The sequence below is a fragment of the Limulus polyphemus genome, unplaced genomic scaffold (assembly GCF_000517525.1).
Source record: "Limulus polyphemus unplaced genomic scaffold, Limulus_polyphemus-2.1.2 Scaffold192, whole genome shotgun sequence".
NCBI lineage: Eukaryota > Metazoa > Arthropoda > Merostomata > Xiphosura > Limulidae > Limulus > Limulus polyphemus.
In genome coordinates this window covers 290076-316096 of record NW_013665802.1, presented here as the reverse complement: position 1 = coordinate 316096, position 26021 = coordinate 290076, and the positions used below count along the sequence as shown (strand labels likewise).

Genomic DNA, 26021 nt, shown 5'->3' with positions numbered 1-26021 from the left:
CGGGGGCGACTGCCCCTTCTTGCTACGCCACTGTGTTAAAAATCTATAGCCTGTGTTCTTAAAATCTCTTGTGAAACAGTTATTCAATTATTAAAATTAATATAAAAAAGCCAGCCTTACCTACATTTCAATTATAGCCCGTTATTATCTATTTGTACATTTTTATGTTGATCTGTTTTCTGGACTTTCCAAGACATATCGAGAAATAAATGATTTGTTTTTGTACACTAGGTGACAGCTTAGTAGAAGTACAGGTGACAAATGGCGATGTATTGTTTAAATTTTACTGCTAGGAACTTATGTGTGGAGGCTCATGTTTTGAATTAGTTTTAGTTATTAAATTTTGTTTGAAATTCATTTGTGTTACTATACTATGTCTACCGTGATGGTTTCACCAATTGGAAGTGTACCAGTTATAGAAACAGTTGCAACTTTAGTCGCTAGTGATGAGAGTAAAGACAGGCTCTTGAGAAGTGTTCAACTTGCTGTTAGAGAGGTAACGCATTTCAAGTCTTTCAATTTAAACATATAATTTAGTGATTAGTTATATGATCGTTTTGTTTTGAAACCGTTGATGTTGTAAAATAAGGCGTTAATAATAACGTTGTTTTTTAGTAACATCTGACACTAAGGACATTGGCAAAAGATAAATGATTAGCTAATTGAGTAATTGTATAAAAATATTTATAATTGTACCAAATATTGTATTTCAAAATTTACTAAATTTTATGTCTGTCCATAAGCATATGCAAGGAGCTGCTGAAGTACCGAAAAAGTCATTTCTAAAAAAACTTTTGCAACAAAAAGAAGGATTCTCACGAATCATAGACAGTGGGGCAGGAAAGGTATTTATTAGAGGGATAATGAAGCAAAAGTAACACAAAAATGCCAGAGTTCTCCATTACAGATATATGTACATAATTATATAATTAAGTAATTATTTCCTATCTTATACATGTGTTAACATTTGCAAGTTGAATAGTGCAGTATAATTTTTTTTTTATTTCCAGTATGCAGTAGGAAATGTTTTTGTAGCAAAAAATATATTCTTTTGATCTAATGGCATAGAAACCAGTAACCTATTTGTAGTATATATTTCTGATTATTTTCCCATTAATGTTAATTGCTGACAAAATTTATCATTGAACATCACATTTAAACAGCTATTTCAGTATCAGTGTCAGCATTTTCCTACCAAAATGTATGACAGTCAACTCTCATGTCATATGCAGTTGATAATGCTGTACTGTAGAGCCCTATGTGTACATTAACACTAATGTATTTATCATATTAATTTGCCATCACCAACTTTTTTATAATATAAATACATCTAAAGTCATTTAAAACTTATCACGCTTGTTACTTTATTTCGTCTTTTAATTTTATTGTTATCTATGGTTACTACAGTGTTTTCTTTGTGAATATCATAAGTACATATTAGTACCTATGAATAGTTATTTTGTTATGCATGCTTTTATATCATTTTACAAACCAAATTCTTTGAATAGATATTTCCAAAAAGATGTGAATGCGAGTTTTAAAATTTTAGCTGGTACATATGATAGATGATTGACAAATGGTTTGTTTACTTTGAATTTAGTAATGTTTATGAGAGCAAATGCTCACATAGATTAAATAATGTAGCAGACTTAATATGGATACACATGTTTTCACACACAATGTTGTTGACATTTGGAACCATCTACTAGGGAGGTGGGATAGTTAGATTCACCTTAGCTGTAATGTTTGAAAAGAGACTAGACTGTTTGGAGCAACAATGCTTGTAAATAACTACTTTGTTACAAATAGTTTAACAGAGAAAATAGAGCTGATTGTAGAGCCTCAGGAGAGCATGCAATCATGATATTACACAATTTTCAGTTTTTTTAGTCATTTTCTGATGGAATGCATGCAAGTTAGATTTAATTTGTGAACATAAAGTAATCTGTAGCTTGTTTTTAAGGTGCTGAAGTGTTGATAAGGAATTAGTTTTACTTTTTTAAATAATTGTTTTCCTATCAGTTTGTTTGTGAATGTATTATTTTGAGTTATTGTTTAATCTAATAGTCCTGGGTTGTGCTTAAAATTTACTTTTAGTTAGGGATTAGTTATAGTTTTATTCTTTTAAATAGGCTACTTTTTTCTTTGTCATTGCCTCTTTTAGGTTTTTTATTGTTCTTTTTATATTGAATTTCAAGGAATAATTTGTTCAGTATTACATCACACTTTATGATCCACATTGACACTATTTGCAATTCAATCCTTATACTTGCATTGCACAAAATGCAGTGCAGCTTTTGTTACAGTGAACTTGTGAGCTGGATCTCCAATTTTTAGAATTATCTATAATATATACAATTCTCTTTATACAGTTTATAAAAGTAATTCTAAGAACTTGTGAGTGAAAGCGAAGAATAATATGTAAGTAATGTTCAGTTCGGTGATAATATTGTTAGTAAAAATATGTTTTTTAAAAAATTAGGCCTAAATAATATCATTTGTTAAGTTTTAGAATAAAAATTGATTTCTTTTGGAAGTATTTGGACAGAAAAATAATTACATGAGTAGAATTAGAAAACATTTCAGGCAGAAGCACTTCAAGGTCAACAATGTATAGAAATACTAAATATAGTATTAAAATATTTTTTGAAGAAAACAATCTGAATCAAGCAATTTTATTGAGTATTTTTTCTGGGTTGTGCATATCTGTGATATATGCAGTGCTATGCAAATCTTTCTAATTGCTTCACAGAGTTTTGTTTAGCAATTGCTGTATATGAAGATTTTTGAAACAAGTTATCTCCTGGTAATACATTTGATATTTTTGTATAAAGCCAAAGAAAAAATATATATATGTTTAGCATCCCTGTCTGCTTCCTTTTTTGCAGCTGCCTCCACTCACTTTTTTGTTTTGGTGGTTTTTTTTTCTCCTTGTTTGAATTATCATTTTTTAATCATACAAAGAAACAAAGAAGACTTTCGAATAAAAATGAGATGAACACAGTTGATTCATTTTGCCCTTTTCTTTATGTCATAAATTCTGTATTGTTTTGATGAAAAAAAATGAAGCAAAGTCGACTTCTATTTGACATGGACCCTTTGAAAACAACCAACAATCATGGAAAAAAAGGTGCACTTTCTTTCAAAGAGGTCATTTAAATAAAAAAACCTCATTCTTCCTTTTTATTTTCAAAAACTCCAGACGCTAAACATGTTTTTTTTTAATTGGCCTAATTTCTGTCTTTTTTTTAATAACTTTTTATTTGGACCTAAAGGTTTTTAATTTAATGTTTCTATGAGGTTATTTTTCTTTTTTTATATAATTAGGCATAATGTTTGTTTTTGGTGCCTTTTTTTATTTTGGTTACTTGTGTGGCTGCACACAGGAATAAATGGTACTTGCAATTTGTATGTTTCAAGTGTTTTAAAAATCATGAGTTAAGCTGTAGTTTTTTAAAGATTCTGAATGATTCTGTGAAGTCTGTATGTCGGGAAAGCATCTTTGAGAAAACATTTGGAAAAAATTGCTGAACACATGAATTAAAGAAGCAAGTTAGATGAGCAAATTAAAAAAGGAAACAGAAAATTAAGAATTAATGTTCTGCTTACACAAAAAAGAGGATGAGTATGCATGTGAATAAGTTACAATGATGTGAAAAAACAGGTTTAGGGCTTGATTGTCTATGATTAAGATTGTGGAGAAGGAATTATATTGTGGGCAGGATATTGTTTTTCAATACTGTGAAAAGTTTGATTGTTATGGAGCACAGGAAACTAGGAATAACCTGTACATATTGAATGCTTAAGTTCAAGATATTGTGAAGAGAATGCTCCTTTCTGTTCTGAGTTATTAGACCTGAGGACCTATTAACCAGGTAAAAATAGCTCCTTCAAAGATTTAAGGATAGAAATGATGTAGAAATTCTTTCAAGAGTTCACCCTGCTAGGTTTGGGCAAAACATCTTGAGAAGGGACACAGGAATAGAACAGGTAAATTAGGAGAATATGTATGGATTAGTAGGTGTGCTGGTTACATTTAGAAGTCAGGTTTAAAAGTAGTAAAGAGCTGTATTTGTATTTCCATAATAATGGTTTTCTTTTAATTGTAAACAGGTCATGAAATTGTATGTTTGGAAAAATGCTGACTTGTATTATAGACTGATTAGGTTTTTTAAGAAAATAGATTAGTGTTGTACTAATACAACCTTTTTTTTCAATAAGTCATTCAAAATGGAGGTATTAGCTACTGTTTGCATGGTTACTGTCATTGGTATTACCAAGTTTTGATGAAATGAATGCTATGAAGATACTACTTTAAAAGGTTTAAGGTTTTTAAAAATATTAAAAAAGTAAAAAACATAGGATTATTATTATTATTTGATAAAGAAGTGGGCTAAAAGCTTAAAAGAATGTTGAATGTTTAGAATTAGAATGTTGAAATCAGTAATAATACTTATAGCTTATTTTTATGATAAACTTTAATTTTAGAGGAAGTAACTTCATCACACTTCAAAGAAGAATTTTTTAAGATTGTGGATGACTTTTTCTCATTCATGTAATCTATAAGCAGAGATGTAATTTGAGTTTGTGTTTAGTAATAAGGAAGATCTGAATAGAAAATAATTTATTAATATATTATTTTAGACCTTTCTTTTGTACTGTGCAAGATCTTGTAAGAAATATGTAGGAACATTTAAGTTCTGGCAAACAACCAACTTTCAAAAGCTGTTGGAAATTATAAAAGATAATTAATGGAAGGCTAATATAGATATGGTACATTTTAATAATGTTTAAAGTTGTTTAGTGATTCAGTTAAACTTGCTGAATGGCTCAATGTTATATTACTTTTAATTGAAAAAATTCTAAGAGTATGAGAATATGATGTATGCTAGTAAATGAAGGACTCTGTTGTCTTTTATTGAATACAAAAAAGAAGTCAAGAAAGCTTTTATTAAGGTTTAATTTGTTATGGGGGAAGGAACATGGTGCAACTACTCAACTTTCATATATATTTCTTTTACTGATAAGGAAAATGATAATCCATTCAACTTCTTTGAAGCTAGAGAGAAACTATTTCTAAATTTTACCTTTAATCTGACAAAGGTGGCATTTTGAAACCCTTTTACTGTAATTATATTTTTATCTAACATGTTATTGTTTTCACACAAATCTTTTGCATTTCTTGTTGGTTCACTCTTGACTATACTTGTCTTTCTAAGTATTCTTATAACTAATGTTTTCAGTATTTTACAGCATACTTAATATAAAAGGAAATGTTTTGAAACTGAAAGTCAGTCATAACTTATTTTTTTGAGTAAGCATGCCATATCCTTCTTTTTCCCTTTAGTTCTTTCAACATAACTGGGTCAGAGTGTGCATGTCATGACTTTTTACAGTGTTACTATTACATTGAAAATTTAATTGAATGACTTTATTATCAATGTTTGTCAATAAATTGGCAGGAAAAATGTAGTTTTTAATTAAAATTTTTATATTGTCTAAGTTTAACATCTTAATTTCAAAAATTAAGAGGTTAAAAACATGCTTAAAAGTAATAGAATGAGCATGTTTTCTTTTATGTCAAGCTTAGAACCATTCTTTTGAATTTGGCAGGGAAAATATTCACTTGATATATATATGTCTAATCATGATCATGGTTTTGCTGCTCTGAACAGTTAATATAATTTTTTTTTTACATTTTTATAGCCTACTTAGAAATCCAGACAAATTTTAGCAGTCATGGAACATTTTTATCTAGTGCCTAATGTATTTTTTGTGTTCTAAAATGCATGTTTGAGAGCTACATTAATTTATTTTTTCTGAAACCCATATTTGTGAGAGTCAACAAAACAGTATTAGGGTAGAAAAATTAGAGATGGAATATAGTTTTACTTAAAGGTTTATTTTAATTTAAGAGGTTTTAGAGGTTATGAAGATGAAATGTGAAACTGGAAGATGATAAGAAGTATTTTTTATTCTTAGCAGGAAAGTCACCTTTCACTCAGATTGAGTGAGTAAAACCTTTGGAAATTCACAGACAAATCTTTAATAGAAATACTTTATCAAAAAAATCTGGTTTTTGTGTACAACAGATTTGTATTGTGTACTGAAATCTTGCCAAATTTTGTGGAAATACATTGCAGTAAATTCAGAACTTTTGTATGTATGTATAGTTTTACAATTCCAATGTTGTTCAAATGGACCAACTTTATTCTTATAGGGTTATAAATAGGTCTAGATAGTTGTAACTAAACATATTATTGCAATGTTTATTCTGGATGTACAAATTTGCACTGTAACTGTGTTTTTGGACTTCTATAGTACATGTAGTTGTCTAATTTAGGAGATACCATCTGAGTTCATATTTTTAGAGAAGTAGTTAGAGCTCTGAAATTTCATTCCTGATTTTTAATTTGTTTAAATACTTGTTTATGTATGTTATCAAAATCTTTTTTTAAATTTTTCCAGTATTGACACACGTGTATGCAATATGTGGTTGTCAATATATATATATATATGCATGCGTGTGTATGTTTTCTTTTTCAGATTCATGATGTAGCCAGTAAAGCCAATCCAGACTTTACGTTGAATGGACAATTGCAAGAAGTGCACTTCCTATGTGAGAGGTTGGACAAACTTTTTTTACATGGGTAAGATGCTTATTACAGTCTTTTGTTATGTGTAATGCATATACAATGAAGTATATATGGCTTTTCCTCCTTTATGACTTTGTAGCTATTTGTCCATTATGATTTGTAGCCTCTTCTCACATATAACCTTTCCTGATTCAGTGCTGCCCTCTGTATGCAAATTTTTTTTCACTTTCTACTAGCCTTAAGGTTTCCACCTAAAGTGGCTTCTTTTAGCTTCATCCCAACAGTCCTTCTAAGACCATATCCAGATTCCTGGATAGGCTGATGTTGGATTGGTGCAGAACCAACCAACATAAGTTGCCATTCAGTTGCAGTTCAGATGTTACATTCCCATCTTGCCTCACTGGGCTTGAGGTGAAAATGGTAGGAACCCTCCTTTTACCATGGCCCAGAAGGCAAATTTCTGGTGCTGCCCGGTTTTGGACTGGAGTTGTTCCACCATGTATGATCTGACCTGCCATAGCCACATTATACATGTAGCACTTCCATAAGCTTGATGCAGATTTTGGGACTGTGCTTGTATTTTCTGCTCCTCCTAACATCACTTTCTTCAGTTACAGGCAAAGAGTATACCCTGGTAAAGATGAGGTGCAGTCTCCAACAGGTGCACGCCTATACTGTTCCACAATATAGGGTGTTGCATTCCATTATTTCCTTTTGGGCACTTCTGAAAGGGAGCTCAGCTAGGTAGAAAAATTTGCACCAGCCCTTCCACCACTTCAATGTGGGATTCTAGCTATATGTTAGCAGAGGTTGTGTATCATATAGAAAGTTAAAATTTTCCAACACTGAAAATTTATTACCGTTAGATACTCACGCCCCATCACACTTCCCACCTTTCTTCCTCATTTCTGCTGTTATCTTCTTTTCTTGCCTAATCTCGAAGTAATGAATGAACAATTAGTATAGAGGGAGTCAGTAGCACTAGGAAGGTGTGTCATACTCTTATTGGTGGAGGGTTGTAGCATGTTCATTTGCATGCAGCAATATCACATGGAAACACATGACTTTAGGTAGGAGCCACTATCAGAGTATCTATCAGAAGCACATTTTTAGCTGTGGCATAGTGGCTCGTAGAACGGCTTTGCATTCTTTTTCTTTCTTTTTTTTCACGTACAAGCATTTAGTTCATAGCTCCATCATCTATTGACCAATTTGAGATCTAATTACAGTTTTGTACTAAGGAAGTCAGACCCTTTCGATTTATTTATTTGACTACATCCAAGGTTCTCTTAGATTAATTTATTCTAATCCTGCCTAAAAGAATTTCAATTAGAGGGTAGGCTGGTAGAGATTTTATTGAGTAATAAAATTGAATCGGGTATACATGTGCCCATGTGTGGTATTGCTGGTGCACAAAAATAAGGACTAAAAGGTCTCATAGATTAATTTACTCTAATCCTGCCTAAAAGAATTTCAAGTGCTGTGGCTTTTGAGGGTTCCCTCTTTTTAGTATTGGAAAATATTAACTTCAATGCTTTTCTGTACAGTATGTACAAAACTTAGTTCCTCAATAAGTTTTATATTACAAATAATCAAATGGATACGAGTTTTGAGATGTGAAGGTAAAACATGTATATTCATATTATAGGTCTATAAAGCAAACTGATGGGTTGAGTACAGTGATTTTCTTAATCATTTCCATTAGACATGAACTGTTTCTGTAGATTGAAATACGTACAACTTTCAATATGGTACATTACCTCCTATCACAGTTGCGTTTGGTTATTCATTTTGCATTATAAATTTTCCATTACGACTTTGGGGGTTATATGTTCTATTAGTACTTTACACATGCTTCAGGTCACGGTACTCTGTGGTAAGATTTTCAGCTTTACTTTGTTGGGAGATTGATCGTCCTGTGAACTGACTTTCTTCGGCCTCACCTCGTTGTTGGGGGCCCACACATTTGCAATACCATTCGCTGACTTTGGAAAGATAAGACAGTATACTCTTATTCTTAATATTATTATCTGTTGTTATTTGGGTTCCATAACATATAAGCTAGTAAAGTTTAGGTTAGCCATTAGTCTTAGTTGTATTTTTCTACTATTTCAATCGCTTAGGCTTACCATGGTCTTTGTTATTTTATTTTTGGGATTACCTGTAATTCATCTTACTTGTGTATCTATACTTAATCTCACTGTATTTTTTTTATTCCTATTCACTTGGTTTGTTTAGAACTCTTGAGCTGGGGTCCACACAAACTTATCCCAATATTGTACATACTTATTGTTTGGTTAAGTATTTCTTTTAGGGCTTAGTGATATTTTTTATGTATTGTTCAATTAGGATTTTTAAATGTTTATTTTCAGTTTACCGATAGTTCTACTTCTGCATTAATCATTAATTACATTAAATATCTTGATTGATTAGGCTTAATAAGTGTCTGTTAATTTCAGTTTACCCGTGGGTCTTTTTACGGGTTTCTCAATATTTAGGTTATTTATCTTTTCTTCAACACAGAACATCACATCCATCTGTTTATTTCGCTACACAATTTCATACCATTAATTTTGTTTGTGAGAGCCCCTGGGAGCTGTGGCCAAACCTACCTGCTTCCAATATGGCTTGTCTTTCTTCTATAATGTAGGAACCTGTTTTTCAGATGACTAAGATTTGTCAGTTTTCCTCTACCTTCTCATGGAGTGTATTCTAGGCCTCCACTACAGAATGTGTCAGGCCTATCTAAGTTATTTATCGACATGTTTCTTCCCCTTACTCCACTTCATTGTCTGTTATATTTCCCTTCCACCCTTACCCATTGGGTTTAGATTGTGATTCGATTGACTTTTCCTTCCTTGTACCCTTTATCCTATCTTCACTTCTGGGTGTCTTCACTTCTAACCTGCACCTCCCTTTTTTCCCTGCATGTCTACCTTGCCGTCAGTTGAAGATACTTTGTCTGTCGAGCACTGGGACTACATCTCGTACGTTCTTCTCCCATTCTTTGCTTTGAGTAGCTGTTTCTTGTTGGGATTTCGTCATTCACCTGTTACAATTGTTCACTCTTTCATGAGACTTTGACTGGGTAAGTTACCTTTTCTTATATATATATATATCTTCTTTTTTGGGGGCATGTCCTTCTTTTTTTACTGGATCCCACTCTCTGGTGAGTAGTGCCTAACCAAGTATTCTTTAACCTTTAAAATTCACACAATTCAGCCATGTCAACTTGCTTATTATGTTCCATAGCCATGCAATGTACACTTTTGAGATTGGGTGTTCTACAAGATCACTTGAAATTTATCTTTATAATGGAATTGCTTCAAACATATGTCTGTCCCGGACCGTACCACCCATGGACTACATGTGTAAAGCAGAAGGGGATAACTGCCCATCCCTGCCATGCTTTGTATTGAATAAATCAGTATGGTCTGCTTTTAAAAATAGGGTTTTGTGGTCACCCATTGCACTGTCTCAGGTGTTGACATTCCTTTGGACTCTCCACCACATTTCACCCCCTTTTCTTCTAGTACAGTTTGGGAGTCCTTAACACTTTCCAGTTCCAAGCTGCTGGGGTGGTGGACCATGGAAGAATCCTCCTGAATGGTTTAATGAAATAACATATCATTACAGAAATACCATTCAGTGCAGAGTAGGGCAATGGTGTTCTGCTAGTGTAGATCATGTGAAATCCTCCACTATAAAGCATATGAAAATGAAAGGGATGAGACATCAAATTGCAGTTCACCCCTTAGATTGGAATCACTCATCCTAACCCCTCAATGATTTCAGTTCCCAGAGGCCAGATTTTGGATTTAGAGTAAAACCAATCAACATAAGTCTTCACACATTTACTACTTATGTCTGTCTTCCTCACTCAGTTATAGTCCATCTGTGTTGTGAATCACATTGGAGGTACTTGGGATTGGTATGGTTCTTTCCTTTCTGCTCTCCCTCGATGTATCTTATTCCGAGGATGTTATTGCGCCTGGGTTGGTACCAGTCAGTTTCAGTATTGAGGTAGTTGATTTTTCTATGTTAGACATCTATTGGACACTGGATGTCAGTTTTCCAGATCGATATATCATTTTCTATTTGTAACATGTGCCCTGTTCCGGAGTCAGGGGGTTTTGAGATCCCCTCTGATCTCTTGAACTTGAGGTGAAGATGTTTTAATACTCATCCTACCCCCGTGTAGATGTGTGGTTCCCAGTGGCATGGGTTTTGGATGTAGTTGACATGCAGAGTGTGGTCCATTGTGTCCCAGCCACTCTACACCTGAGGGCACTTCCATTGTTTTTTCCCACAAATTTGATGTGCTCCTCTTTTTTTCTGCCCATGTTATACCACACCTTTCTCCGATTGGTGAAGAGTATACCTAGTTCAGACATGGTGCGGTCTCCCACTTTAGACCTTCGGATCTGACTCTCAAGATGTGTCCTTCGGACACTTTCAAGGGATACTTTTTCCTTTCCCTTCCACTGGTCCCTCCACCTATTCAATGTGGGATTCTAGCTACTTATGTGAGTGGCAGTAATGTACCGAATCAGAAGTTATAATTTTCCTATACTGAAAATGTATTTCTGATACACACTTCCCACCCTTCCTCCCCACTGAAAAACGGTGCTTCCATTTCTGCCAAAACTCAAAATGATAGTCTGGTAGAATGGAATAGAGGGAGTCACATGTGTAAAGAGAGTGTGTAGCACTCTCATTTGTGAAGAGTTGTCACATGATAATTTCCATGAGAGAGAGACATTGGAATGAGTCATTTCCAATGGAGGGGAGGCAGAAGGCTTGTGGCATGTGTAAAAATGTTTTTTGCATCTAGAGGGCTGCACAGAACGAGAATAGCTATTTATGTGAGAGGAGGTAAGTACCCATGGGAAATACATTTTCAGTATAGGAAGATTAAAACTTTTTGTGATAAGACTAAATTCAAGAAATATGATAAAAATTCTTAATTTTAATTACAAATTAAAAACATGTTTTAATATATAGTAGGTTGTGTATAATGTACACAATTTTTTTGCACTAATTTTTTTCCCACATTTAATTGACAGATTTATATGTGTAAGGTCAGGGTTAATCGTTCTACTCCAGGTCCTGAAATCTATATCATATATGCATGTGTATATGTTAAAATATTCTTTATCTTTGAACATTTACAAATATTGTTAATACTCATTGTTTTGAAATAAATTGTTAATGTATTGATTTCACTATTTTGGAAACATTTCAGCTTGAAACAATTACAGTGGGGCTATTGGTCTTTTGTTCAAGAATTTTGTCATAAAGACACCCAAGAATATCTAAAAGCACTGGAGCTAGTGACCACAAGTCTTGGAAAGGGTCGTGCCTGGCTTTTCCATGCTTTAAATGAAAGTACATTGGAAGGTTACATTAGGTCATTTCTTCAGAACCCAAAAATAGTTCGCAAATATTATATGCAACCAGCATTACTTAGAGATGAACAGGTAGTGTATAAGAAAAATTGTTTTCAAAGTAATTTAACAATTTGATTGGATTGTCTGATATAGGCATTTTATCTAGTGTGGAATTTTTAAGTTGCAACACAATTTTGAAGTGTCGGACATCAAGTAAAGCTAAAAATATGGAAAAATTTTAAATTAAAAAAAGAGCTAGTGCTAATTCTTTGTGAAATATTTAATGATGTGGTGCTTGATGATTTCTCACAGGAGAGATGATATAAACAAAGGTTGTAACTGTAAGGTGGGAGCCAAATAGGAGCAAGAGAGATTTCATCATTCACAGGTACACTGTGACCGGATATAAGGCTTTAAGAGCAACTGCTTTTAAATTTGTGTGAAAAATCTATAGAATTAATTTTTTCACACTACTATATATGTTACTCATTTTAATTAAGTTGGATGCTTTCTACAATTTAGCACTGTTCATCAGCACAGAAACAAATGAGTCAATGTAGAAAAGAACATTTAATTGTTTTGTATTTCAAAGATGTCAATGTCTTACTGTTAGTTTTCAAATATTTTACTAGTTTTATGACCAGTGTAAAGATATAAAACTGTTTTTAGTTACTGTAAAACAGTTTCTCACTCATGCCCTTATTACATTAAGAGTATGCAAAATTTATCCCTCAAATGTAAATTTCCTTTCAGAAAGTGAATTGTGTTTATCTCCAAAAATTCAGTACATTCTTTTAAATAATCGTATTTCTGTATGTCTAACCAAACTTTAACATGTAAAATGCTTAGAACTGGTCTTGTTAGGTTTGTTTATGATGATATATAAAAGAAAACAGCATAAATAACTAGTTATGAAATCTAACAATCATTTCTCAGAATGTTTCTTAAACTTTAAGATCCAACTACTATATTTTCATTATTCTTATTTCCCTTGTAAAAATACAGTAAGTAGATGAGATTTCTGTTGTGTATGTAGTATGAAATGTGATTTTTCAACGAAAATACAAATTACATTAATAGTCTTAATAGTTATAAATGACAAACCATAAAAGGGGCTAAAATCAGCAATTTTTTTATTCATGCAAGTTAAAAAATAACATTCATAATATGTAGTTCACTAATAAAGCTCCTTTGCTCCAGACCTTTTGTTAATTCTTTGCTAAGGCTGATACACTTATCATTATAATTTTTTTTATCAAAGCTTCATCTTTATCATCTCTAATTTATTTTCTCATTTTTGGATTCATCACCATTTGAAATATTTCACTGTCTGAGTGGAGTCAACACTGGGACACTATCGTCTACGTGCATACATTCTTCGACATCCTGTTCCTGTAACCTTCTGGAATCCTCACATGACAATTCTTAGCATACTCCAACAAATCTTGCACAATTTATTTTTCATGTGCAGCATGAAACCCGTAGAAATCATGTTCAACATCATCCTCAAGAGCATTGTATAAGGCTACAAGTTATGCCAAGTGTGTACCAAAATGTCCTTGGGTACCCTGTCCCATGCCTTAGTAGCACACCAAATAGCATTCTTGATGGTGAAGCCCTTCTGGAATGCCTGAATTCCCTGGCCACTGTTGCAAGCATTTAGCCATTTCCACACAAATTTGTCATTGTAGCAGCACTTAGGATTCCTTGGTCCATGGATTGGATAAGAGAGGTACAGTTGGGGGAATATAGAGACTGTAAACAATGTCTTTTACAAGGAGTTCTGCATCAGGATGTGCAGAGCAGTTGTCTAACACTAGTAGAATCTTACAATTTTCAGGAAGACCAACTGACCGACAACATGCCTTGGCTTGAGACAAAATAATTCTCAAACAAATCCCAGTTGTAATCCATATATGTTTAGTGGCCTTATGCAACACTGAGAAAATCCTGATCCCCCTTAAAAGCCCTAAGATCCTGGTTTTTACCAATTTTAACTTGTGTGTTCGAGCTGCATTAGAACACCCAAAAATTGTAAACCTTTCATTTGAGCTCACAAATCCTGAGGGCACTGACTCACCTGCTGTAACTTATGTCTTTCTGGGTATATATCACCAATATAAGGATGTTTCATCACCATTAAACACTTGCTTTGGCAATAAATCATCATCAGAAATTATCTTGGAGAATTCATCAAAATAGGCCTTGTAGGCTTCATGATCAGCTGATTATTTATCTCCACACTTTCAACAATCATAAGCAATGACATTTCTTAAATTTTGTGAATCAACTTGAAGAGTAGTCACATGGGGTTGTTAGGCCTAATTCATCATGAAATACATTGGATTGTGCCATGATCATACCACCATGTAAAAGAACCTTCTCACTCCTACAAAGTTTTACCTATCCAAACAATACTTTGTCCAGATCAGCATTCTTAGGTTGTTGCAATGTTTTTAATTTTTCCATACATTTTGGTAATTCACTGTCAGCATAAAATTTCAATAGCTGAGCCTTTCGTTTTTTGAAGTTGTAAATGGTGGAGTTACTGACTCCATACTCATCACTTAACCTCTTCGCTGAGGCTTCCTTCTCCAATCTCCTTCATAATTCCACCTTCTTTGCAATACTTAATGAAAAATGCACTTCCACCAGCCACATAACTATTTGTTTGCCTTTTTACCTAAAAGAAATTTTTACTTACTTATTTGTGTTTACCTATTTGTACAGTAATTTTTAGTGCCATTTTCAGTAATTTCAAGTCATAAGTGTGCATTGGTAACCAGAAAAAGTATGGGTATAAGGAATTTTTCCAAGCAAATGGAAAATTTACCAGAATAGTTGGTTTTTGGAACATTCTGCATTTAGGGTCGCTGGACTTGGAATCATCTATCTGTATTAAAAACTGATTTAAAACTGAACATAAATGTCAACTGTTTATCAAGGCCATCCAAAAAAATAATCTTTGTCATGGGCTATTCAAAGTGTTTATCATGTAACTTTATATTCATTTGCTAATTAGTATTTATTTTAAACAACAATATATGTGTTAAGTAATCAAAGAAGTAAAAACACCTGCAGGTTATAAAATCAGTTGCTTAAAAATCAACTAATTATTTTACATGGCTTAAAGTAAAGTTTTCAGATAAACTTGAATACAAATGTATTTTTACTTTTTGCATTGAATTTGGTAAGACTGTTATTTATTCTGATGCAATTGTGTGAAAAAATATTGTATTTAGAATCACATTATAAAAATTAATCCATGATCTTGCCCTTTTTCATTTGAATAACCTGTTACATTTAGGATGATTTTTTCTTTCTATGTTGATGGTTGCTTTACATAAGAAAGATTATATATCAATTTTGATATACCTGATTTAGAGAATGACAAGCAAAATTTACTAAAGTTATAACCAGCTGTGAGAAATTAACAGGAGATAACTTTCAAATTGGACTAAGGACTTAAAACTGTATTTATATTTTTTAAAGTCTTGAAATCCTTTGCATTTTCTTTCTACAGAGAACCCAGCTGTTGAGTACTATAGTAGCTGGCCTTGAGTTTGTTCCTTTTCAACTTCAACTGGTAATTGTCTTCATTTTCACCTGAAGTTCAGAAATGTTAATTTTTGTTATTTTTAGACAAATTCTGTCATTTAATATGGTGTTTTCAAATCATGGATTTGAGTGAACTTTTATCTTTTTGTTCACAGCCTGAGTTCTTATACAAATTTAGCATTATTTCTTGGAGTAGATCTTATCATTAACATTACTCCTTAAATATTATTACATTTCACAATTCTGAAATATCATTACTGAATGTTTTTAACATTTTAAGGCTTTTGCTGAGGAAGTAAATGTTTTATTTAATAAATCATTTTAAGTTTTAAAGTATGAACTTTGTGCATCTTCAGACCATGTTATTGGTTGAAAATAATTTTATATTTTCTTTGTTTTGACTGCAATGTTATTGAATCCACCAAGAAAACTGAAATTTATTGAGATCCGAGTAATTGTTTTCAAATTTAGATGTTTTCATGTGATAAAAACGTTGCAAACATGTATACATTTAGACTAGTTTCAATACACATAGTAAGATCCAAAAATTATAATTTTCTAACTTATTTGATATTTGGCAAGTAGAGGGCAAAAAAAAAAATACAGCCCATTTTTCAAGGACTTGTTTCCTAAAGCATTCCATCCAAGTCTAAGTTAGATAAGGAATCTGTAAGAAAAATCCAAAGTTTAAAACAGCTTAGTGTATATTATAGAATTATTTTAAACATTTTCATATCAGAACAGACTATTGTTACAACAGCGGAAGTCACGTGACGCTGGTAACACAACATGAGTTTCTAGAAAGATCTTGACTGTTCCTGGCAACTCTAGTGTTTGCCAGACGCCCTCTATTTTTGTATATAAGCCCGGCAAATAAGGCGGAGATAATAATTGCAGATAGACAGAGATAGAGACAGATAATTGAGTCAAGTGAGCGGTAGTGATGGTAATATAGAGTGTGTGTTTTGTTATCGACATTGCAAACGTATTGACTGTGGAAATTCTGTGTATTATAAAGTTGTATTGAGAAATAATAGACTAGTTTTAGTTAAGAAAGGACTCGTATCGCTGAATTTTCTCGGAAAGAATTCCTACGGCAAATTAACAAACGAACAGAGACGTAACACTATCAACACAGTCGAGTTCTAAGCTCAATAAAACTAGAGAAATACCCAACCATTATAAAACTTTCCCAAGATAATTTTTATAATAACTGTTTTTAGTAAGCTTTATTATTACTTATCAACTTTAACTTCTGATCAGAGCAAACTATATATTTAGAGGAATCAATCTTCTAACAAGTATAGCTAATTAAATATTATTCTCTTGCATTCTAACTTATAAAGATTAAAATGCATTGTTTCTTCAATAGGGAATATTTGCTGTTGATATTTTGTACATATATCTTAATGATAGCTCATAAGGTTCAGCCAGCCTAGACAATTTAGGTATACGGGGTTTCCACGGGTCTGAGAACAAAAGTCAAAGAAAATAACATTTTGCTCTCCTGGCCATAGAAAGGTCCTTAAGTTTCATTTCACGGCTGTAAAACTTGGAAAAATAAAAATTGCCAACTACAAACACTTTTTAGAGTTATTTTATTTTACCTTCTAAGTTCCAGCAGATGTTTACAAATTTATTTTGTATTTGATTTAACTTTTGATCTCGTATATGAATGCTTGTTATTCAGTTGTGCCTATGAAATATACTCCATGATCAAACTATTTAGACATTTATCTGTTACATGCATTAGTATACTACAGTGTTCTGAAATGGAATGAAGCCTAGATGCAAATATATAGGTATAAATGAAGTTTTGAAATGTAATTATTTGTAATCTCCAGTGATAGATAAAATATACAACAATATTTTCTAAAGTTACCATATATATGGGAGTTTATATGTGTTTTCAATCTGTTAGATTTGTATGTTTTATATAAAAAACAAATTATCTACATTATCTGGGATGTCGTTATCAATGCTTAAATTTTAATAGAACTTCACAGAAAACACACACGTTCAGTATATGGCTAATAAGCCCCTAATTACAACTATAGTTTTATATTTAACTAGACTATACATATGGCTGATCATCATGGTGTTTAATATGTTATGTAGATTTTAAGCTCTTCAAAACATAACTCACAAACCTTTTACTGCTATATCTAAAATATTCACAGACTACTTTTGTTACTTATTAATTGGAAGTTTTGTGGTTGCAACATTTGAAACTCAAAAAGTTATTTCCTTTGCACAATATTTAGAGCAGGGGCTCATTACAGAGAAAACAAACCTAAATTTTATGAATTATTCTTCAGTATATTATACGAATAATTTTTACAGCTTTGTGTTATCAAAAAATGTTTAATTGTGTATAAGATTTACTACAGTGATAATATATTATTGGGATTGCACATTGTTTATTTCAGTGAACGTATATTATTTTTGTCAGTAGATTTCGTAGTGTTGGCATTACAATGTAACAAAAAATAGCATGTTTTACATAACAATGTTTACCAGCTGCTGGAAAATAACAATTTAATAGCAGTCATATGAGCCCTTAAACATAAACTTAGCACTGGTTAAATCCCAACTATTTCAAACATTAATAAAAATGCCCTTAACTATAAACTTGGCACTAGTTAAACCCAAACTATTTTAAACATTCATAAAAATGTTCTAAACCATAAACTTAACATTAGTGAAACCCAAACTATTTTAAAAGTTCATAAACCATAAAAGTAGCACTGGTTGAACTCAAACTATTTTAAACATTAATAAAGACTCACTAAACCATAAACTTAGCATTGGTGAAACCCAAACTATTTTAAACATCGATGAAGATTTCCTAAACCTTAAACTTAGCATTGGTGAAACCCAAACTATTTTAAACATCGATGAAGATTTCCTAAACCTTAAACTTAGCATTGGTGAAACCCAAATTATTTCAAGTGTTCATAAAGATGCCCTAAACCATAAACTTAACACTGGTTAAAACCACCTAGGTCAAAGTTAGTCTCATCATCTTCCAAAAATGTCAACTTAGGTTTAAAAATTAAAGTTTTGCTAGTAAATCTTAGAAGGCACAAGAAATAAATTGCTAGTACACATTTCAGAAAGAAAATATCTAGCTTTTTACTGTCAAGTATCAGTATACCTGTGATACATTCATTTCAGTAACTTGTGTTGCAAAATTATGATTAAAAAGGTTGTTTCACTTACCGGTGCTATACTGGTTTTGCATTCCCCATTTGAACTGCATGGTATACCCAGACTTAAGTATCAGGAAATGTGGATTGTGAAACTGCATCTTCTACTAATTTGATTGGTTGCCAAGGTTAGCACATAGGCTAGCTGGCTAGACTCGCACCATCCAGTCTCTGCAGTGCAGTTTTACCACTACGGCGGGTAGAAATACTGTGCCTAAGTGGTTGCTCATTAAAGATAATAATAAGATAAAAATAACATAAATTGTTGTTTTTTCCTCTTCATTCCTCTTAATTCATCCATGGTCAACCAAATGTTAGGGCTATTGCCTTTAAATACTTCTCCAGCTTTCAGCATTTAAATCATGATGTTAAATAAAAAAAACACTTTTTTTTTAGTATAGGGTGGCCATCAGCAGTGGGATATGTAAACTGTCAATCCAGGTACTCATAACTGAAGTACTCTAATTTTGCCCCAGTCCAACATGTTTTAACTTATGAGAAAGAATTTTTAAAAGCATTGTGACTTGTAGATAAAATGGGTTTTGATAATTGAAAATATTTGAAGACATGACACAGATGATTTATACATATAAATAGGATATATACTTATTAACATTTAAATACATGAAGTAATTAATTATGACACAGTAACAGTAATTTTAGAAAATAATAATGATATTGCTAGTAGCATTCCTGAATTTGCTGGTTGGAAAAATAACTAGTGGTCATTTGAGATAGAGCTTTCAAAAATGTTAATCCAAGGTTTTATTTGTAGTTTATAGGAGTCTCATATTTATAGGCTTAAAAAATATAAAGGTTTATTCTTTTAGAACCATTTTAAGCTTTGAGGAAAGTTAAAATTCACAAAAATATAATTTTTATAATTTTTTATCATTATGTTCAATTTCAAGCAAAACATTCTTCAAAAAATGACTGAATTTCTTTAGTATCTAAACAAACTAAATGTTCAATTACATTACTGTTTCTACAAGAGTTTCTATTCTGGGTTTCCTTTAAATATAGCTCTTGTGTCCAGAATGCATCTAGTACACAGTGTGCATGTGGTTGGTTTTAAATAAAGTCTTGATAATCTTAAAACAACATCTGAGTTTCATATTTATTTGTTTTTGCTACAAATTTGGCATCAAAAACTTTCTTTTATTTGAACTTATTTTTGTGTGCAAAAATACATTCTACCCATAATATTCTTATGGTAAATATATTTAAACAAACACCAGTGTACTTTCTTATGGTGTACAAATCCGTACTTAGCTTAATATATCATCAATTTTATTTTTAATATGGTAATATAAAAGACTAACAATGTTATTTTATGTAAACACTCCACCTTTTCCTTAAAATCCAGATTTCATATTTCAACAAAAATGTTTTGTTACTAAGATTTAGTTTTTTTATCCCTGTAAGGTATATATATATATGTGCATGTGTGTAGTTTTATTTTATTTTCTTTTAATTTAAAATTTTGAAAATATACATGACAGTCATGCAATTTGTTTTTAAGCATAAACAATAAATTACAGGACATACTTAGTCTTGACACTCCAGAGTTCTTATCATCAAAACGAAAAGCCAAAAAACGAGATTCAGCATCATCATGGAGCCTGGACATGGACTCAGAGGTACAGTTCATCCGTCAAAAGTCTGTATAGTATGAAAACATTTTTGATTACTCCTGGAGAAAGTGAAAATTGTAAGCTTAATGTTGTTTTTGCTTGAAAGTTGAGATCTAATCAAAATACAATGTTTCACCAACACCATGAAATTAAAAAACATCTTCAACTGCAAGCACAGATTTTATGCAATTCGTTGAACTATGTTATTGGATATAAAACAATCAAGCAAATATCAAAGAGATGTGGGGTGTAGGTTTTTTTTATGTTTGTAAACTAGGTTTCCTAGTCTTTTAAAGTACTGTTGTCGTAATTTTTAATTTTATACGTGTTATTACCTTAAGTTAGCTTTCTCTTTAAAAACGGCCAGGTGGTTAGGGCGCACAACTCGCAGTCTGAGGGTCGTGGGTTCGAATACCCGTCACACCAAACATGCTCACCATTTCAGCCATGGGGGTATTACAATGTGGTGGTCAATCCCACTATTCATTGGTAAAAGACTAGCCCAAGAGTTGGCGGTGGGTGGTGACGACTAGCTGCCTTCCCTCTAGCCTTACACTGCTAAATTAGGGTTGGCTAGAGCAGATAGCCCTCATGTAGCTTTGCACAAAATTCAAAAAACAAATTGTTTAAAAACAGTGGTGGTTTATATAGTTATTTTGGTGTTCAGAATCATGATGGAGATTAATTATCTCACTGTAAGTGCATTTTTAATTATATATGTTTTTTTATTTATACACATATATATATATATCTATCTATATACTACTAAAACTCTAAGATTGTTTTTGTGAGTGCTTGTCTGTAATTAAATACAGCAAAAACAGCACACAAAAGTGCCATATTTGTAATGAAGTGAGAATAGAAACAGAATAAAACAAGTTTCGTTAAAATCGGGCCATGGGTTACAGAGTTAGCCCCGTTTTTCTGGTCACTTTTAGTACATTCCATTATTATAAAACTTTGTTTATACAACAATATATGCACAACAGAAATTAAATGATGAGATCAAAAATGTGTTATAACGGCGCGTAGAAAGAACAACAATAAAATGGACCTACAATATTATTGACTATTTGCAAATAGTAACTATGGAGACGAGGTAATAAAATAATAATCAAATCGTTTTATAAACGAAAACCTCTCGCCGGACATTGGCTATTATATTATTTCCCTGTCAATGTTCCCATCTTCATTAAAAGCCGTAAGATGACAACAATCAAATATCTTTTCTTGAATTATGAATAACACGATTGGATTGAAATATTTAATTAAATTATCTCAAAATAAACCTTCATTTTGGTGCAATATCGAAATTAGCTTGAATTTTTCAAAAGCTCTGAATAGTGGTTAACCAAACTGGTCACGGTGGTTTAGTATATACATATATATAAAGCATCACAATATTTACAGTTCCATTGATAAGATATATCAGCATTCTCTTTTTTTACAGCATTTAATTTTTGAAGAACTGATTTAACTTTTTCTTGCAAGAGGTAACTGGTATAATAGGATTTATTTTGTTTCCAATTTTTCTTAGTTTTCTTAATGTTGGTTTATCTGCTGGTTTAAGATTAGTCAAAATAGTCAAAAGTTTATTTTTAATTTTGTTCTCCAAGGAACTGACAGCTGAGGAAAATGATAGAAAAACTTGTAATTTACTGATTTTTGTCACTTATTAGCTTGTATCTTGAAGGTACTATCTTATTTGTTGTAGGTTTTCTCTAATTTATTCTGTATAAAAGTTTGACTTTTTTACTTCTATTATTAACATCATATTTCACTAGCAAGGTTTTGTAAGGAACAGTTAACCTCAGTTTTTAAGGTTTGTTTCAGAGGAACCCAAAATTTGGTCCTTAGTTTAAAAAGAAATATTATGGCTCAGTTCATTTATGATTTAAAATTTTTCATGGTTATTATTCAGGTTTAAGTATCACAAGGATGACTAATTAAAAGTCTTTGAATGTGGGGTAAGTACTCACAGAAATGGTTTTTAGTTTTAAAAGAACTCTTAGAGGGGACATATTTCAGTTGTCAAATATTAGATTGGTTAGATAATAATGTGAATTGAGTTAAATATTTCAAATCTCAACACGTTTCACTAGTAGTTTAATTAAATTGCTCTAAATTTCTTGTTAATAATTGGTGTTTGAACATGCTATTATTTCATTAGGGAACAATGCCTAGTTCTAGTTCACTGGGAAGTTTTCAAGAGTTTGATTCAGGTGTTGTATGCCCAGAGAATGCTGTTGAAGTTACTTGTGAAAATGATGTTGCTGAAGTCATAGAAGTTGAGGTCCATGCAGAGATGGATGATAATGCTACTCCAAAAGCAACTCCACCAGAGGAAAGGGCTAGAATACAACATATCATTGATATGGATCCTCTTAATAGTGATGTTGCTTCTTCTGACACCACTGATGTTGAAATAATACGCACTAAAGTTGTTCGCAGACGTAAGAAAGTAATATCCAAGACTGGATATATTAGTACTGACCTTATTCCTAATGTTGAGAAACAAAATCTGCTTACTGAGAATAAGCCAGGAGAGGAACAAAATGGCTTCTCTTGTAACAGGTATAGTAGAGATTCTGGGATGTGTTGTGAAACTCCATCTAATCTGGAGTTGGATGATGACTTTGAACAAACCAAGAACATAAGTAATTCCCTGAAAGTACTTGACATTCCTCCTCAGTTTGATACTGAGTTATTAAGACCCTCGGAACCACATAACATGGTAGGTTTAGCAACAAAAATAAGAAAACAGGAAGATTCGACCCAAGTTTGGATGGAAGAACGAGGAGTCCCAGAAGGTGAAGAAACACCTCGCATTAATGACCAACACCAAGAAAATTCTTGCAGTCTTTCACTACAGCTAGATTCTCCAAAATCAGAAAACTCTGAAACATCTATATATGACTCCAACAATACTTCTATAAACAAGATTGGCTATTTTAAGGAATCTAGTCTTGCTTTTCAGGCTTGTAAAGTAGATAGTTTTGAAACAGTAGAAGTTGAAACAGCCAAGAACTCTCCAATTGAAGAAAGAAAAGTTACAGATTGTACAGAAATGTTTCAGAATCATCTTTTAAAGAAGAAAGATACCGGATCACAGTCAGATCTCAGGTAAAAATATTTTATAAAAACATTCATTAATATTAACTTCCAGTCACAGCAAGCTATGTACTTCAAATAGAACTAAAAATCAACCTGGCATTCAGTATAGCTAATTATATACTTTTCTTACATTTCTGCTTATAAAGATTAGAATGCATTGTTTCAGCATTGATTTGCAACTTTTGTTTTTAAATGAAGTGCTTCATTTGACACTAAAAATATGTTTTTGTAATATTTCGGGCATGAATGAATATTTTCCTTCTATTCATTATCATCAGGCAGGTGTGTTCATATGAAATTGTTTTCCAGTTTTTATTGAGGTCTTGTATAAATTGAATTGTGTTACATTTTATAAACATTGTATGGTAAAATAGGTTGAATAATAATAATAATGTTAGTTAAATATTCAGGAGGCCATAAGGAAATACTAAAATTCAACATCCTATAAGAAAATCATTGTAGGATAAAACAGTGCTGAAGTCTTTTATCCTACACTAACTGGCAATTTGATAAAATATTCACCATTGTTTGGATTAAAACTTTATGTATAGGTAGATAGGTGTGGTTAAATATTTTTGTTGTGTATGTATGTAAGAAACTTTTAGAAGGCTATGAAAAATGATTTATCAGTAATGTGTTTCCATAACAGAAATTAATTTTGTTCGAGTTACTATGATGGATAAGCAGTAAACTGATACATTTGGAACTTCAAAGAGATTGAAGATTTTTCCTCTTTCATGAGGATATAAATATCATATAGGGCACGAGTCTGAGTGAAAGCCTTTACTTCTTGACATAGTGAAATCAGTTTTAAGTGTTTCAAGCAGAGAACATAAGAAACTGATGTGATTCCTTGTTTAATCTGACGTAAACACAGTAATCCCTATAAATCACACGTAAAAAGATCTATACATGAACTCTTTCCATTTCAGGGAAAAACTTTTAAGAAGTATTCATTGAAATGTTTAATACAAGTTGCCATTTTTCTAACCTAAAGTCAGTTTTGCATAGAAGGCTCTTGAAATGCTTTCAGACAGTTTAGGAGAAAAACATTTATTTTACTTCTCTACCAAACAGTGATTTGTGTAATTCAGTAGTATATACATTTTCTCTTCTTTGTTAAGGACAGGTTAATTGTTCTTGTTAAACTTGTGAATATTTCTGTCTCCTTAAAAAGATCTTTGTTTAACATATTCAGAAATAATTTTCACAGTTTTGCACATAATTCTCTGTTGGGAATAAAAGTAAACAAAGTTCAAAAACATTGTAAGTTAAGCAATGCTAAAATTCTGTTGATGTTAAAATTACTAAAAGTTTCTACATGAATATTGTTCCTTCAAATTTATAAAAATGCATGACTGAAAATTTGTATTTAGAAAAATAAAATATTTCTCACGGTAACACATGAGGTTGTAGTTGTTATGTTAATTATAACCCATGAATTATTTCTTGAATGTTGACCATTTGTTGTTATAAGCGTGGCATTAATGAAGATCACAACTCTTTAAATCATGTAGCAAAATGTTTTTAATTGTTGAGAGAAGCATCCTCTAATATTTTATTCCCCTTTTTATTTCTGTTATACAGTTCAAGCCACCTGTGTCTAAAATATTTAAACATTGAAATGTTTACAGGTTGCTGAAAGTAATTTTAACAAAAAGTAACAGTTGCAGTTTTGTATTACATCATGCATGCTATGATGCTTATTTTCAGTATTATTAATTTAATATTATTAATATTCTGGTGATATATATACAGTACAAAATGAAACAGGTTGTCAGTTTTCATGAATATTTTATTTACTTCAACCTTCTGTAAACAATCATATATAGATGCTACAGAAATTGCTACACAAATTAGGGAAGTTGCTGTGCAATATATATTTTGCTAAGCAATGTTTACTAAGTACCATATAATTTTTTCCTTAGCACATTTGAGGTAATACGGTAATTTGAAACTGCTGTAATTATTTAAACCTCAAGCATGTATACATTATTTATTTCATGTTATGTATAGAATTGTTAGACATTAGAATTAGATAAGGTATTTTCAAGGCCCTGAGAAAGACTCCTACACATATGTAGTAGAAGAATAGTACTTAGAAGGACACACTAAAAGAAAAAATATGTACAACTTTGAAAGGTGTGATTACTATCAGAATTGTAGTTTTATTTCCGTATTGGTAGAGAAATAATCAAAACATGGCAAAAAATCTCAAATGTGAAAACACATCACAATAACTACAAAGTACATAATAAAATTTAGGTGAATAACTCAAAAAGTAAATATATTGGCAGAATAAAATACCCCAACATTATTTTCACAAAACAAAACTTCATAATTGTGCAAGTCTGTGTTGCCTAAACAAAGAGATTTTTTTAACATACTTCAAAAACAATAGGTATTGTTAGTATATTAATATAAAGAGCAAATATAATTTTTCTGTATTTTTTTTTCAAATCTAAAAAAAAAAAAATCTATTATAATAATAAAATTTTTAGATTTTTTCAAACATACAGA

General features: G+C 31.7%; 1 protein-coding gene across 1 annotated transcript in view; it reads left to right on the top strand.

The window, feature by feature from the left end:
- Positions 1-243: 243 nt before the first annotated feature.
- LOC106478232 (pleckstrin homology domain-containing family M member 2-like) overlaps positions 244-26021 on the top strand; it is a 62568-nt gene continuing 36790 nt past the window's right edge. Inside the window, exons 1-6 of the mRNA XM_022381783.1 lie at positions 244-496; positions 6547-6650; positions 11842-12076; positions 15510-15572; positions 20295-20393; positions 22558-23510. Of these exons, the coding sequence (XP_022237491.1) occupies positions 374-496; positions 6547-6650; positions 11842-12076; positions 15510-15572; positions 20295-20393; positions 22558-23510 (1577 nt within the window). The 5' untranslated portion in view covers positions 244-373. The remainder of the gene's footprint in view (positions 497-6546; positions 6651-11841; positions 12077-15509; positions 15573-20294; positions 20394-22557; positions 23511-26021) is intronic.